Source organism: Megachile rotundata, chromosome 8, assembly GCF_050947335.1.
Source record: "Megachile rotundata isolate GNS110a chromosome 8, iyMegRotu1, whole genome shotgun sequence".
Taxonomy (NCBI): domain Eukaryota; kingdom Metazoa; phylum Arthropoda; class Insecta; order Hymenoptera; family Megachilidae; genus Megachile; species Megachile rotundata.
The window spans coordinates 17,499,774-17,514,358 of record NC_134990.1 but is presented as its reverse complement, the minus strand read 5'-3'; the positions used below and the strand labels follow the sequence as shown (position 1 = coordinate 17,514,358).

At 46.1% G+C, this 14,585-nt stretch overlaps 1 protein-coding gene across 1 annotated transcript; it reads right to left on the bottom strand.

Moving 5' to 3' along the window:
• Positions 1-886: 886 nt before the first annotated feature.
• Positions 887-12,015, bottom strand: LOC105664115 (uncharacterized). Its single transcript, XM_012297287.2, has 2 exons — positions 11,744-12,015; positions 887-2,846 (listed from the first exon to the last, which is right to left on the bottom strand). The coding sequence occupies exon 2, from the start codon at positions 2,839-2,841 to the stop codon at positions 1,918-1,920; it is 924 nt and encodes a 307-aa protein (XP_012152677.2). The 5' UTR covers positions 2,842-2,846; positions 11,744-12,015; the 3' UTR covers positions 887-1,917.
• Positions 12,016-14,585: the final 2,570 nt, after the last annotated feature.

Below are 14,585 nucleotides of genomic sequence, written 5' to 3'. Positions count from 1 at the left end.
TATGCGTGTATCGGTGCGTGCGCCCGTTGCGGGATACGAGTTTGTTCTTTATTTCGGTAGGAGAAAGATCGACGATTACTCCGTTTAGCGTTCGACGTTCGCATGAGCACCACTTTTAACCCGTTACAGCACATTTGCGATAGCATCGAGCCACGACCAGCCTCGATGGGCCCCAAAGTGCCTCGAGGGGCCTATCATTTTTTTCGATAATTGACCATCGGAATTCTCAAATGACAAGAAGAATGCTTATCTTTCTTTGTCGAGCGAACGATATCGCTTCTTCTTTCTCTTTACTCTTTTCACCCCTCGGCTAATAAGTTAATTTATCATCCGAGACAGGAATTAATCGGTATCGCGTCGCGGGATAAAAATAATTTCGCTGTTGGTGAGAAAAAATGAAACGTACGAATATCGCCGGTATCCAACCGGTATCTTTCTATTACGCGGTAAATTACAGGCTTCCTGTGCGGGATACACGCTTATGTATGACTCGGTAATGGAAAATATAACTTGATAGACGAATAATTCCCTGAAGGATCCTTTTCAATGGCAAATTGAATTCGAAGCAGCCCGAATTCTTACGCGCAACGGTCGCCGATCGAGAGATTCCATTCCGAGCCGGAATTTCCGGGATATCTGGCGGAGTATTATCGTCATCTTCGAATTCAATTTCTTCGAGTGCGAGTAGCATAGATCGCCAAGTATTCCCGTAACCAGACAGGATATAATCCCGAACAGACTCGCGTCCCGAGTCAATATTTGTGTTAAACCGGTGGGGTCGGGACCGGGAGAGGTAGGGGGAACCATATGAAACACGTTTTCTCGTCGACGCAGCCAGCAACCGAGCGCGAACGTTGCTAAGGATTCCGGAAAAAGTACCAACAGCTCGTGCTTTCGACTTTCCTCTATTTTTCGCCCATCTTTCGCGTTCCTGTACTTTTCGCCTATGTACAAAATAAACAAAAGTCTGGATTGATTCTTAACTATAATTACGACGACAGGAAAATATATAAATATGACTGGAATTTACAAATAAATATACGATATCCGCGCGAGCAGAACGCGACATTCGATTTTCTATAAAATTCAGTTTGAGCAATCGCTTGTCGCGTCGTTGCCCGATGAATCGTTACCCTCCGTGTAACCTACTCGAATGTAAATGTAAGTGTTCGCTAATTAATTAACGTATAAATAGGAATAATCTATAAACAGAAACTATACATTTATACTTAGCAATTACGCGTTTTTTCCCGAGGATAAGCTCCATTGAAATCGGACGTAGCAACGTACGTTTCAATTAAGCGGAATATATTCATGGCAAAGCGTCGAGCTATCGCGAAGTGGAAGGTGAATAGAAAATCAGAGCGTATAAAAGAATTTATAAATTCCACGGTTGCAGTCGCTAGGTTGCTTCGGTTCGCCGTTTATCTCGAACCGAATTACGTACGCATTAATCGATCATTCGTCGCGCGCTAATGATACTTTCACACGAGGTGCACCCTATCCTTTTAACAGTCGGTCTTTCGACGGATCCCCTGTAATCATCGAAATAATAACCTATACTCTAACATGGTAATCGAACACGCGGCACGGATAATTCACCGTTCAACCGACGCAACTTCTTTATCGAGAGCACGAACAACACACCGTCTATCGACGCGCGAATTACAACTTGGCGAGCTTCCACGACCATTTCTAAGCAATCGACTCGCGTTCTCGAGTCGATTCGCGTCTCGTGCAAGCGTTCGTATCGGCAATCACGGATTACGCGAGAATGTTTCGTTTCACCGTTGTCCCGTGCTTCGCCGATCCGGAAACCTCGTCCGACCTCGAGATCGAGTCGCAAATTCCTACGACTCGAGGAAGCCACGTTTTCCACGTTTCGATAGCAACGAGAGGGACTGTCTCGCCTATTCTTCAGTAATAGGAATTGTCCAGCTGGAAATCGGGGAATCGGAAAGACTGACGGCGCGACGATGTTCCGTCGGATTTCAGCAGGAAGAATCTGGCCGGTTTGCCGTTGAACGTGTACGGGCCTTTGTCCAGGTTGTTGACCACGTCGTCGGATATTTTGGTCGGTTTCAGACTCGACTGCCACTGATAAATGGACGTCGGTTTCCCGTTGTTGACGAACTCCGCCGATAAACTGTCGAGATTCGTGATGGGACTGTCGGTCGGTTTTTTCGAAGGTTTCTTTTGCCACTGATAGACGGCCGTGGGTTTCCCGTTGCTCACGAAATCTATGGGCAGCTTGATGAACGGGTTAACGGGTTGCGCCGGTTTCGGTCTCGGCCTCGCATACGAGATTTGTGGCCGTAGGTTGGCGGTCGAGTAGGTGGGTGGTTGCGATACGTAGCCTAAACCCGGGACGAACATGTACGGCGTCGGTGGCAGCCGAATGTAAAAGATGTCGCTCTCCTGATAGTCGGGCTCCGAGACGGACCTCGCCTCGGTATCGAAATCGTTGCCGGTGTAATCGACGTCGTACGGCGAGTCGTAGCGAAGCTGCTGGACGACAGGGTAGTTAACGAAAATGGCTTTATGCTTTCGAGTTCTCTTCGCCACTTTGTCTTTGCCTTGGCTGACGCGCTTACTGCTTTCCGCTCGATTATCCTGATTCTGAATCGAGGTTAGCAACGAGTCGTTCGTTCCACTGTCGGTCTTCACTGATTGCTTTCTTGTCGGCTGATTCGTCGCGTCCTTGACAGTGACAATCTCGGTTTCCGTAGAAAGTGGAAGCGCATCGTCCTTGTCGTCGGGGAACAATCGCGCTCTGCCTCGAAAAGACGCCGCTGTCGCCGATGTCACCATCCACGCCAGTAGAACCAACGACGTCCGCATGATGACTGGAAAAAACGACATTGATTTAGTTTGCTGGTTTTCGAACGCGAAAGAACGGCTATGCTACGAAAGATTCGAAGTCGCTTGGCGTTATCGCGCGTTATCGGAGGTCGGGAGACGCTAAACCGTTAAGCCGATAAGCGTTTCGTTTTCGTGCAGGGGTAGCGAGTCGCATCGAGGGGACGTTGTCTCGGTAGAAAATGGTCCCGAGTCGGCCGTATCATCGGCAAACGAGCCAAAACAAATTGTCGGCCCATCGAGTCTGCCTGCTACGTTCTTAAGGATAACTCGTTTCCTCGAGAACCACTATCACGGCTCTTCCTTCCTTCGCCACGTTACGCCGGCCATTCTCCTCAGCCGACGTCGAATAAATCACGTTCTCGTGGCAGCATAAGCGAAAAGGAGAAAAAGACCGAACGGACCGAACCGGAGAAGAAAGGAACAGGGGACATACTCTCGCAGCGGCATTTAGACGGTGCGCGTACATTCCGCGCGTCAACTTTTCTTTTCGCGAACGCAACCACAGCAGCGCGAAACCGAGGAAACAAGAGCACCAGGAATGGTAATTGAATGCGGGTTATAAAATCGTCGAGTCACGCATTCCTACCGCGAACTTCTTCTCGAAGACCTTGCAGAAGGTCGAACACGAGGGAGGAAAGGAAAAGCTGCCAGGAAGAGAGTCGTTCGAAGGAGGAAAGGAAACAGGATTTCGTAATATCCACGCCCTTCTCGTTAGACCAACCTTTTATTCGCCTATCGCGAAGGATCTCGTTCTTTTGTACTTGCAGATCTCGTAACCGCCGCTTCCGACCGCGATAAAAACGTTTCCTCTCTCTCCACCTACCTCCTTGATAATCTACCGATTAACGAGTAATCGTGTAAAGATCATCTTCCGTAAGCGATACGTCGATGCGATGTTAGACTTTGCTCCTTTTTTGCCAGCGAAACTTTATAAAGTGTCGGCAGAAACGCTTCGTTAAACCGATACTAATTGACCTATCTGGTATATCGCAGAATCTTAAGTGTTACTTCCTTCGCTTTATCCTGCGTCGATATAAAACGGATCGTTTATTGGTCTCGGTATCGAAATAAAAGAAAATTGACACGCGATACTGGCTATTTTAATTAACATAATTGCCGTGTAACTTGGCACGATTCAAAGTGTTTAACGATCCGTCATCATTACGATGAAATATCGTTGGATCGATACCTCGTTATTATCAACGTCGGATTCCTTTTACCCGTTCCAGTCCCGGTCAGTAAAGTAAACGGACTACCTTTCCGCTCGAAGATGACGCGGACAGGTTACAGAAACCTGCGTTATCAACGATTGGTCTTATTTTACCTGTCTTCGGTCTCGTCCGCGAACGTTTCTCCGCTGCTCTCGAAACGTCCTGGCGAACGATTTTGCATAAAATTTCGATTCGTTCGCTTCGCTGAATCGATTTTTCTTTCTTCGAACGAATGCTTTAATAGTAATGTCGCTTCTCGAGCTTCGGTCGCGCGAATGCTTCTTTTTTCGGTACGGTTAAAGAAGAGCTCTCCTCGTTCTTCGGAGACGTTCAAGTGGCGTTGCTGTTTCGCGAAAAGATCCTTAATCATCGTTCGCGATGCATCCGCAGCACGCGAAGGATTCTCATCGATCAACAACGATGATAAGTTAAATTGCACGATGAAACTTGTCGCTTATTAATGACCGTGTCAGAGTTTTGCCTCCTCGTTATCCTCTCGTCCCTTTTCTCGGTTTCTGCTCCGGTTTTGCTGCTCGTTTTTTATCGCGGCGGGACGCGATGCGTGATTCACCGTTATTTTGCCGAAATAAAATGCCGTTTCGTGCGTACGCGTTCCTTTTTACGGGCATCTTCGTCAAGAACAACATAATGCTTCGTGAGACGAAATACGAGACGAGACGAGAATCGAGAGTCTCGACATATTTTTCGGATGAGAACGTTTGAACGAGGCCCGCGGTTCTTTCGCCTTCGATTCGTCCCTTCCGTTAGCTGCCGATATTCTCGAGACTCGAGCGCGAATCTTCGTGGATACATTAGCCCACGCGTCGAAATGAATCATGTCCAAAGAATGGATTAACGTATTAAATTCGAAAGCATTAACGTATTAAGGATGAAACGCGTCGTCGTTAAGAAACGGGTGCAAATTATACGGAAGCAGAGTTATACGCGATAATTAGTCTCTGCGCAGCGGAGTGCTCAATTTTTTTGAACCATTACCGCCTAATTAATTTATCATTCTAGAAACGGCGCTGACCGTTGTACTTTCTTCCAAGAGTAAGGTTTTACTCTCTATAAATCATCATAATTTTTTGTTCTTTCGTTCCCGATTATTCGACTTTCAAAAATAATTGCGCTTTAATCGTAAATAATCATTTTGGTCGTTCCTATCGGTAGCTACGGGTCATTATCGAATAAAACGTACATGGAAACTGGCGTGTATCTCGAGTTTCATCGACGTTGAACGCGAAAGGCAAGGATACTTACGTTTTAACGAGTTTTCGACGGAATCCGTAAAATTGTATCGACGTGTTTCTTCCGGTTTCGGTTAGATTTTCGCCCGGTATGGATTTTCGCGCACTTCGCGAAGCTCGCTCGTTAATTGGACTTGGACGAGCAACGGTAGATAATTACGGCAAATAATTTTTTAATAAACAACCACGGTGGATTCTTTCCATTTGGAAACGAGCCTTCTCGCGTCGCTAACATTTGATTTTCGACATTATAATTCGAGACGATCGAACGTTTGTACAAAGGCACGAGTGGCAAAGAAGAAAAGGGATCCGTGATCTGGTTCATCGTTCTTGCCCGTGCTTGCCGATGCATGCCTAATTGGGCAATTTTACGCTACTGCCCATTGTACGGTATAACGTAAATATTCGTACATACACGGCAACGTATCGACTCGTGGCAGGCTAGAATTTTCATAGTCTGATTCATTCATCGCACGAATAAATGCAAATGCACGTTGGAGCAAATGATCGTGTTGGGAGTTTGCAAACGGCCCTTTTGTGTATCCGTATACTGGTTATCGTCCTATCTAAATAACCAGTTGCTTTTGTACTTGTTTCAGAGCCGACGAACAATCAAGAGGTAGCTCATCAAGTCTGCGCAAATGAAACGTTCAAGAAAAACATGTGTTTCTTGCCGGCAATAATTACGTTGTTCCGCATCGAATGAACCATCTCGAAATACAAATATGCGCCGACGCGATTTCGCGACACGGAAATGTCGCTAATATATATGCATACATTCCGATATTTCGTAAATATTTTCGTTTGCCGATACCTTTACGTCATCGAATCGTGTCAGGCTTTCTACGTTTCGAAATCGTCCGCTCGTAGCGATCTAATACTACGCTTATTAGTTCGTTTTTGTCGCGGATCAAAGCAACCGCCAAGAACAATCCAGTTCCAGTTTAATCGCGCTATCAGAAGATAGAAGATTTTGTGTTCGCTCGGAGTAAGAAGCGTCGCGTTTCTAACTCGTAGCTCGGAGAATAACGAAGCGATAGACGATGAAAGGAGTACCGGTAAAAAGAACGCGTTAGCGAGATGAGCGCTAACGGGGAGTGTTAGTCACGAAAGCACTAATTCAAGTATCGCCAATTTGAGCGTCATCGAAGGTCGCACGTGACTCGTCTAACAAGCGAGTTTGCTAGACTTTCTCATAATTGCACCGGCAGTAGCGAAGGCCGGATTAGTTGCAGCCGCTTCGAGATCTCGATCATGCGAGTCAAGGTGCTTCAACTTTACGCGACGCTACCTTCCTGTCATTATCGCGTGCAACGCTATTCCAGATTTTCTCAGAAGCGCTCTAATTTTACAACTGTACGCGATTGTTCTTTTCGTAGCCCGGCCATCTCGATCGCGCGTCCGTTAGATGGATCCTCTCGATCTCTTCCTACACCGAACACGTCCATGCTCGAAACTCGTGACGAACTGGAAACGGCGAAATTGCGACTAAACTCGTAATCGTTTAATCGCTCGGAGTGAAGCATTGTTACGTAAAAGTTAACGAGATCCTTTGATGTTAGGGGTACCGTAAGGAATCCCTGTTCGAAAAATTGATATCCTCTAACTGTAATAAGATCGTAGATTTCGACGATATAATGATACAGTAGCTCGAAAACACAATAAGCGGCAGGTATCGATCACGCGTTACGAAAACCGAATTAACCTCTTTCGAGACCTTAGCGGATTCCGAGGTTTTTTCGCAAATTTTTACGAGGATCGAGATCGTTTGAAACGCACGCGCTCACGACATAAACGTTCGCTGAAAAATCTGAATGGCGAAGGGAAAAAAAGGAAGCTTACAAAGAACCCGGAATATCGAAGAGACTCGAGCGTCAATTACGCGATTCGAATCGGTTGTTTTGTTCCGGTTACCGTCTTTTTGGCGACTAATTATATTTTCCAAGATCACCGATTCGACAATGAGCGGACTCGATGTCCGGGTATCGAGATCGACGATGTTCGAAGCGTCGATCGAAAACTAAATCGACCTGAAATTATACGATATCTATTTTTAGGTGGACTCGTGTTTCAATGATATTAGAAAGTCCTATCTTTAATTCCAGTAGGAGGTGTATCGTACGTGTCTACCAGTTTAACGAATAAAAACTTATCTGAATTATCACGCGCGACTCGATTAGTTTCGATTACCGATTCAAGGTGAAAGCTGTGACTCGTTACTTTGGCCCCGGTATTTAAGAACGCGATTAAACGGTCATTGAAAATCACGTAGTCGTGAGGAAAGCTGCAGCAACGCGGACCATATCTGATATATTAGCCGTCGAGCTGGATTTCTAAATGACTTTATCGACTATAAGGTGGTAGCGCATAAATTAAAAGCTTTTCATACGAATTAACCCGATAAAACGTTGAAATTGATTCCGTAGAAATAAACGATTCGATCGCGAGGATTGATCGCGTGTCGCTCCTTTAACGGTGGCAAGAATCAGTATCAATTAGCTACGCAGATTAGAAGCAATTAGAATGGTTTTTGTCAAACGCGTTAACGTTCATTCTTCTTTTTTTTCGGAGACATCGTACCGTTAGAGTTGTTCGTTCCGTAAAACGTTTCATCGCAATGGCCAGTGGCAACGGTACGTCTGGAAATTGTATTACACGGACCGTGATTAACCCAGATACAGATTCGCGCGCTTCTATCCCAGTATGTATTTTAAGCATTTTCTCAGACGCGTAATTACCTTTGATAACGATTTCGTTGCGTCTCGGTGTCAATTAATCACGTCTGGCTTTTTACTCCAGGAGCAGAGAGTACGTACATTTCGTGTTCTCGGCGTTTTTCTTCTCCCTAACAGCCTGGAGAATCAGACGGTCATTTTCCACGCGTTGCACCGGATAATTCAGAAATTACGGAATCTTTCCTTCTTAATTTCGCGCTACGCGACTCTTCCTTCCTTCCCAATTGGACAGCTCGTTTATTCGGAGCGTCGCGATTCGTATTCGGAATCGCTAGGAAGCGAAACTTTGAATCGGTCGGATATGTCGTCGAGCTGCGCGGCGAGCGTGCGAAAATTGCCCATCGTTTATTGTCAAGCTACTCACGAACGATCTACTCCGCGCGCACGAAAGAACGTTCTTTTGCCCCTTCCTGGCAAATAACAGGATGGTCGCCGGCCATTTCTGGAAGTGCACGGCGAAAGTCGAGCGATTTTTCGGCAACTGGGTCGATATTCTAAGCTCGTGTTTCGAGAATTCCTGTTTTGCATCGAAAACGACGCGGCATCTCTCCTTTTGAAAAGTTCCGACGAAACGAGGATACCGTTTAAGATTCGACGCACGTTGTTCGAGACAATTAAACGGAAGCGAGAAAAGCGCAAGAGTCCGATGCATCGGTGTCTCCGTGTTTGCCGTTTCTTAATTACGATTGTTCAATTGTTTTAAGCAGCGTGTACAGATCGTTGCACGGATAGCCGCGATCCGCCAGAGCCCAGTTTTATGAAGTTTGTTGGCTCGACTCGCGTTGGAAATATTGTATGCTCTCGAGGTGCCGATTAGCTAGTCGACGAAACAAATTCTTCGCGATTTTCTCATGCCATACCCGCTGCTCGAATAACGTTCAACCTCTGCTAGTATCGGAATACCAATCACCAACGGCGATAAAGATCGTGATTGTCCCGTACAATCTGTCTGAATCGCGTCGATAGAACCGGTGTCGTCCTGCCTCTATTTTTCTATAATTATCGATTATTTTCGTTTTCACGCGCGATGGTTACGTTTTTATTTCTAATTCTTTCTGCCTTCGATTGAAACTGTTAGACCGTAATGTCGTCCACGCGAATTAGACAAATTACGGAAGACCACCGACACCGACCACAAATGGTCTTAAGCGGGGTAGCTTTACACGGATTTTCAATTAGCGAATCCAAGCTCGGTTCGATGTAAATGGGACCGTTATTCCGTCGCCCTAAACGCAGACCCGGTTCAAGCTTATTTCTCCGGAGACAATATGTACAATAATTCGCCGTTAGATGACTGAGCAAATTCTCAGGGTACGATATGCAGAAGAAGGGGTGAGAAAAGAAAATCTGGCAGTTGGCCAAGAAAGCGGTAACCGAACGGTGGTCTCTCACATTTCAATCAGTCGATAGATTATAAGCGCCAGTTTCTCGTATGATAATCGGCATGTCTGGATGGACGGATCGACGAGTTACGTGCACTCACCGATGCATCACGTGCGAATACTGTAAGGTATGCACACGCCTGCGCTCGAGTTACTCGTGAATCGACTTTCCAAGAATCATATCGCGCCAAGTTTGTTGCCACGAGATCCAAATTTAATCCCTCTTCGGAAAATCTTGGCAAATGTTTAAACGCGAATTAGTTCGTTAATCGGGTAAAATAATTTCCCCTGGTAGCATTTATGGGAGAGCAAACTTAAAACTCCGAGGAAGAACCAGAAGTACGAAGAGAGAGAAAGTCGAAACTAGACGCTTGCGTAATATCCAGATACATATTTGTCCAAGTTCAGGATCGAGAGTCGAGCAGTATTTACAGGCGGACCACACAGCGTTTATTACCTAACCGTTCTAGTAGAAACGACGAGTCTCGCTCGAGTTTTTTAACCCCAAACTCGAATAATTTGTGATACGCGGCATTTTATTTTGCCGCTGTTTAGTCCGTTTCTAGGTCACTACTTTTTACCTTTCTAGGTAATTACTTAATAATTTGTTTCCGGGACCGCTCGAACGCGATCTTTTCGGAAGGCCCTATTTGGATAATAATAAAATTAATAATAGCTGTGAATACTACGAAGCTGAGGAGTGACTACTGAAATGTTAATTAAGCAACGTTATAAAGTAATTCCGATCTAGCGGCATAACATTAAAGTATCAAGTATTGAAGTAGCACGCGTGTAGACGCGAGAAATCATAGTTCCTGTTTCGATCGACGTTTAACGTAACTGGTGATCGCGCAGATATATGGTCTGCAATTGGTAATTTCTAGATATTAGTTATGGTAAGCTTCCTCGATTCTCGCACCTGTAATCTTGTTCCATTATCGTTGTTGGACGTTTGTCAATCGAATTCGTTTCGAGCCACGTATCGAACTGGTTTCGCTGACTCGGCCGACGGCTTTAGACAACGGCGTCATTAATGTTAGAGTGGAAAGCACTTTCCGTGACGCACAAGTAGTGCAAAACGAAGAACAAAGTTCGCTACTCGTAGGAAGCGTTCGTCCTTGCAGCGAAACACCGGACGATACAAGCAGCGAATCTGCCTCCGTTCGCCTCGAAACTTCGCTTCGAGCAAGCTAACTTTTTTTCTATTCTTCTCCGATGTATTTTTCGTGGTCGCTTACTCTCCGAACAGTTAGACGGACACGCGAGGCGACTCGCGTTACCGGATCGTACACTATTTTCAAACTGTTACTCGAGCCTTATCGCTGTCTGGACATCGTCCACGAAATTCGGTGTCTCGAACCCGTCGAGTCATTCCAACGAATCGTTTGTTGCTCGTGCGCTGTGTAATTCCCGTTCGATGATAAAAAATTCCGTCATGGTTCGACAAAGAGATCGATTTCGAAGAAACGAAGCTCACAGAAAATGAATGAACGAAACGACTTGTTGCACTGGCAAGCGAGTATCTGCTCGAATAACAGCGTAACGTCGCGTCGTGGCAACAAGGAAGTCCTCCGAGTGTCTGGGAATTACAGTTTTCAGCCGATGTCCTCCGAAGAGTGCAACGGTATCGCGTTGTGCGAACGCCGCATTAACTTCCGATAATCGGGGAAACTTTAAACGAAACGGATAAGGATCGTGGTAAAACCGCATCTCTGAGTAGTCGCGCACCATCTTTGAATCCGATTAAACGCCGCGTTCCGTGAATAACGTGCGAGCCGTTTTACATTGTTCGAAGTCCGAAATTACGAAACATACCATACCGCCGATGCAAACGGATTCTTTTGATCGTCGAAAATTAGATGAGAATTCATTGTACCCAGGAATAAATATAACGGTAGATAGAAGTAATACCTGCCGCTCGATTCTTGCCGCGTTACTTTTAACTTTTTCCTAAACGATTACCGACGATTATACGCGAATCATGGAAGCGTCGAATATACTTTCCGCGATAACGATCGATCGTAATATCCGAGCAGTTAATAATTTCCATTTATTCAATTTTTTCCGTCTCGATATCGTGGAAAAACGTTCCAACGATGCTTGGAAGTTAATTATTTCAGTGAGATTGTTGATTTTCACGGCACCGCAGAAAAAGTTGAGGTCGGCTCGCAAAGAGTTGGACGGCCTCACCGGGGGATTTTTAACGCGCGAACTCAAAGAGATTCTTCCCGCGGTGGAAATCGTCGACCTTCGACTTACGTAAACGAACGCCGTCGGTCGTTACGCAAGATTCCATTACCTACCTGAAGTTTTCGAGATGTCTTGAAATATGTTCCGTTCCGATCAAAACTGCACCCTTTGCACCCGCTGCACCCGAGGACGATCAGCAACGCTCACCACGGATCGTTTTCTGTGGCGCATCGAAGGGATTTCGCGAATCTGCTCTCGATGGCCTTTCGTTTGGTTTTCGTCGCGCGACCGCGTTTCACGAATTCACTGACTCCATGAATCGCGATCTGCTATCAGAATGAAGGCTTTTCTTAAGGCCGTCTCGTACTTATGTCGCTGCCCCCACTATGGGGCAACGCGAGGAGCCGAGCTCTCCTCGAGTTGTTCGGCGTGTCGGGGCCCGAACAACTATGCCCCCCTCTGAACATAGAAAAGGAAATACGTGCCAGAACAGACGACACACTTTCGTTCGTTCTTTCGTCGATTCGTCGGTTCGTCGCTCTTTCGACGATTCGTCTTCGCTCTTCGAAGACACTTTCCTCGCGGAGACGCCTCGTCGCGTCGCATTATTCTCCGTCCATCGAATTACCAGAGTTCCCTTTGGGTCGCGGTTAAAAGACTCCCGCACGCACAATCTACCAGTTTTTTGCCAAATAAATCAACTCGTAGACGCGGTTGAGTAATTCGCTGAATGTGTTCGCCGGACACACCGTTCGATCGTTCATTTTTTCTACGAACGTGCCTGCCCGCTTTTTCATTACCCGCAAAACGCGAATCACGCATTTTTTCTTCGCCCGTCTATACAACTGTTCTCGCTAGATTCACGGTTCATTTTGCGCGTTAATTGTCCGAGCGGTTAACAATCGAATCGTTGGCGATACGAATTAAATTAGAAAATGGAAGAACGAACAACAACTTCCCCGGGTGAAAAAGTGACAACGCAGCGAAAAGAGATTCGAGCGTTCGCGCGAAGTTAAACGGTGGTCCTCTGCCCGACTAGACGCATCACCGAACGATCCTTCTTTTTTCGCGACGATTCTCCGGCACGCGCTACCTTTTGATCCGTGAATTATTCGCACGGTTACTTTCTCCGTGGACTCGCGGATAATCTGGCACAGTTTATACACCGTGCAATCTGATGGCAGTAGCAAGAAACATGTGTGTCATGTCGGAATAGATATGTACTTGCTGGAAACGGTCGTTTACAGGGAGTACGCGAAACGTTGGAACGAGTTGCAGCGAAATGGAACAATGTTGAGTCGTAACGCTTTCTAGATACACTTGTTATTTCTTTCGGGAATATCGATGGATAACTACGGGTCTCGATCGTCGCCGTTAATTCGCGAACGGTACACTCGATTAATCGACTGCCTCGCGTTGATCTCTAGTCGCGCAACATGGACGCGTTGGCCGAAATTTCGGCGAAACCAGAATACCACGGTTCGTTAAACTTTCACGAGGGTGGTAAGCACAGGTTGTACGTTGCGTCCGATCTAAAAAGCGGCTCGCGGTAATGATGATGAAGACGACGACGATGATGATGATGAATCGTTCTGGTCGCGTCTCTAAACGCGATTTCTTCGCTCGTCACTTTTTCGCGCGAAAAGGGAAACTTGACCTAAGCGATTGTACCTATTTTCGTGTCTCGATGCGTTAAATAATTGAGCTATTCCACGAGTCTCCCGTTTCTTTTTGCCGAGCTCGTAAAGTGTTTCGAGCAACGTATTAAATCGTGCGACGTCTGGGACAGCGAAGAACGAGTCCGTGCTGTCGAGATTTCGGGAAAGTCCTTTCTTCGCGAAACTCGCCAACTTGGTACTTATCGAGAACAATGTAACGGTGATTGATATCGCGGGTGTACTTAATTACGATGAACGAATTCGGAGGATGAAACGATCGCGCCATTAACTTCCTAACAAATTATTTATCCGAGCGGAGAGATCGTTTCGGATGTCGTAAAATCAGGGCTGGAAATTATATAGCGAACAACGCGATTATCTCGATCCTCCGAAAGCTAATTAATAATATCGCGTGTAGGTTACGCAACGGGTGTAGTGCCGATTTATCTTCCTCGCGAGTCGAGGAATTTGATCGCGCGTCAGTAACCTTGCCAACAAATATCGGAGCGACGTTTTTCGATCTTTCAGTAAACGACGAATTTGCATATTAACTCGCGGGTTCGTTCGGTCTCGAATCAATTAAGATCTGGAACGCGATGTTCTCGATTTGTCCTGGTTGCTCGATGCGTACATTACACTTATCGAGATCTAATACGTGCGTAGATCGCGAGACGAAAATGAGAAACACGTCAGGCGGAAGCGTTCGGATATTTAGGATGAAGGCACGGTTACGCGGGATTTTTCATCGGATACGGAAAAGGATGAGCAAACTCGACGCCGATAACATCGATAAATTGCTGTTTGCGGACGAAAGCGTCGAACGTGTTTTCTCCGCGATAACGATAGGAACAACGGTGAAACAGTGGAAGCAGTAGCGTTTACGGTAAATAAGAAAGCAGCTACGATGTTAATTAGGCGAGTGGTGACGTTTGATTTCCTTCGTCCTTTTGCGCGAATCGCGCGCGTTGTGAGAATTTATTTCTCGAACGAAAATAGAAAAAACCGCGGCTCTTCCGGTTCGGAACAATTAGGACTCGGAGCGAACGTGTGAACTCGGAAACCGTAATTCGTAAAAGGTTGCGGCGAAAGAAATGCGATCGTCGGAACGATAGGGCGATTTTTTTCTCGAATCGGACATCGGTATCTGCTCGAGGGAAAAAATTTCAAGGAAATATTCTTCTTAGGAAGCGTGACTCGAGAAAAGTTGTTCGGGATTTCGAACGCGTAGTATCAAGGTTATCGTCGAAACGGTCGTTCTGTTAGATAAAGCTCCGTTTGATCGCTTCACAGGCGAGTT

What these genes read in the sequence shown, in the direction of transcription:
- LOC105664115 (XM_012297287.2), bottom strand. Translation starts at nt 2,841, where the DNA reads ATGCGGACGTCGTTGGTTCTACTGGCGTGGATGGTGACATCGGCGACA.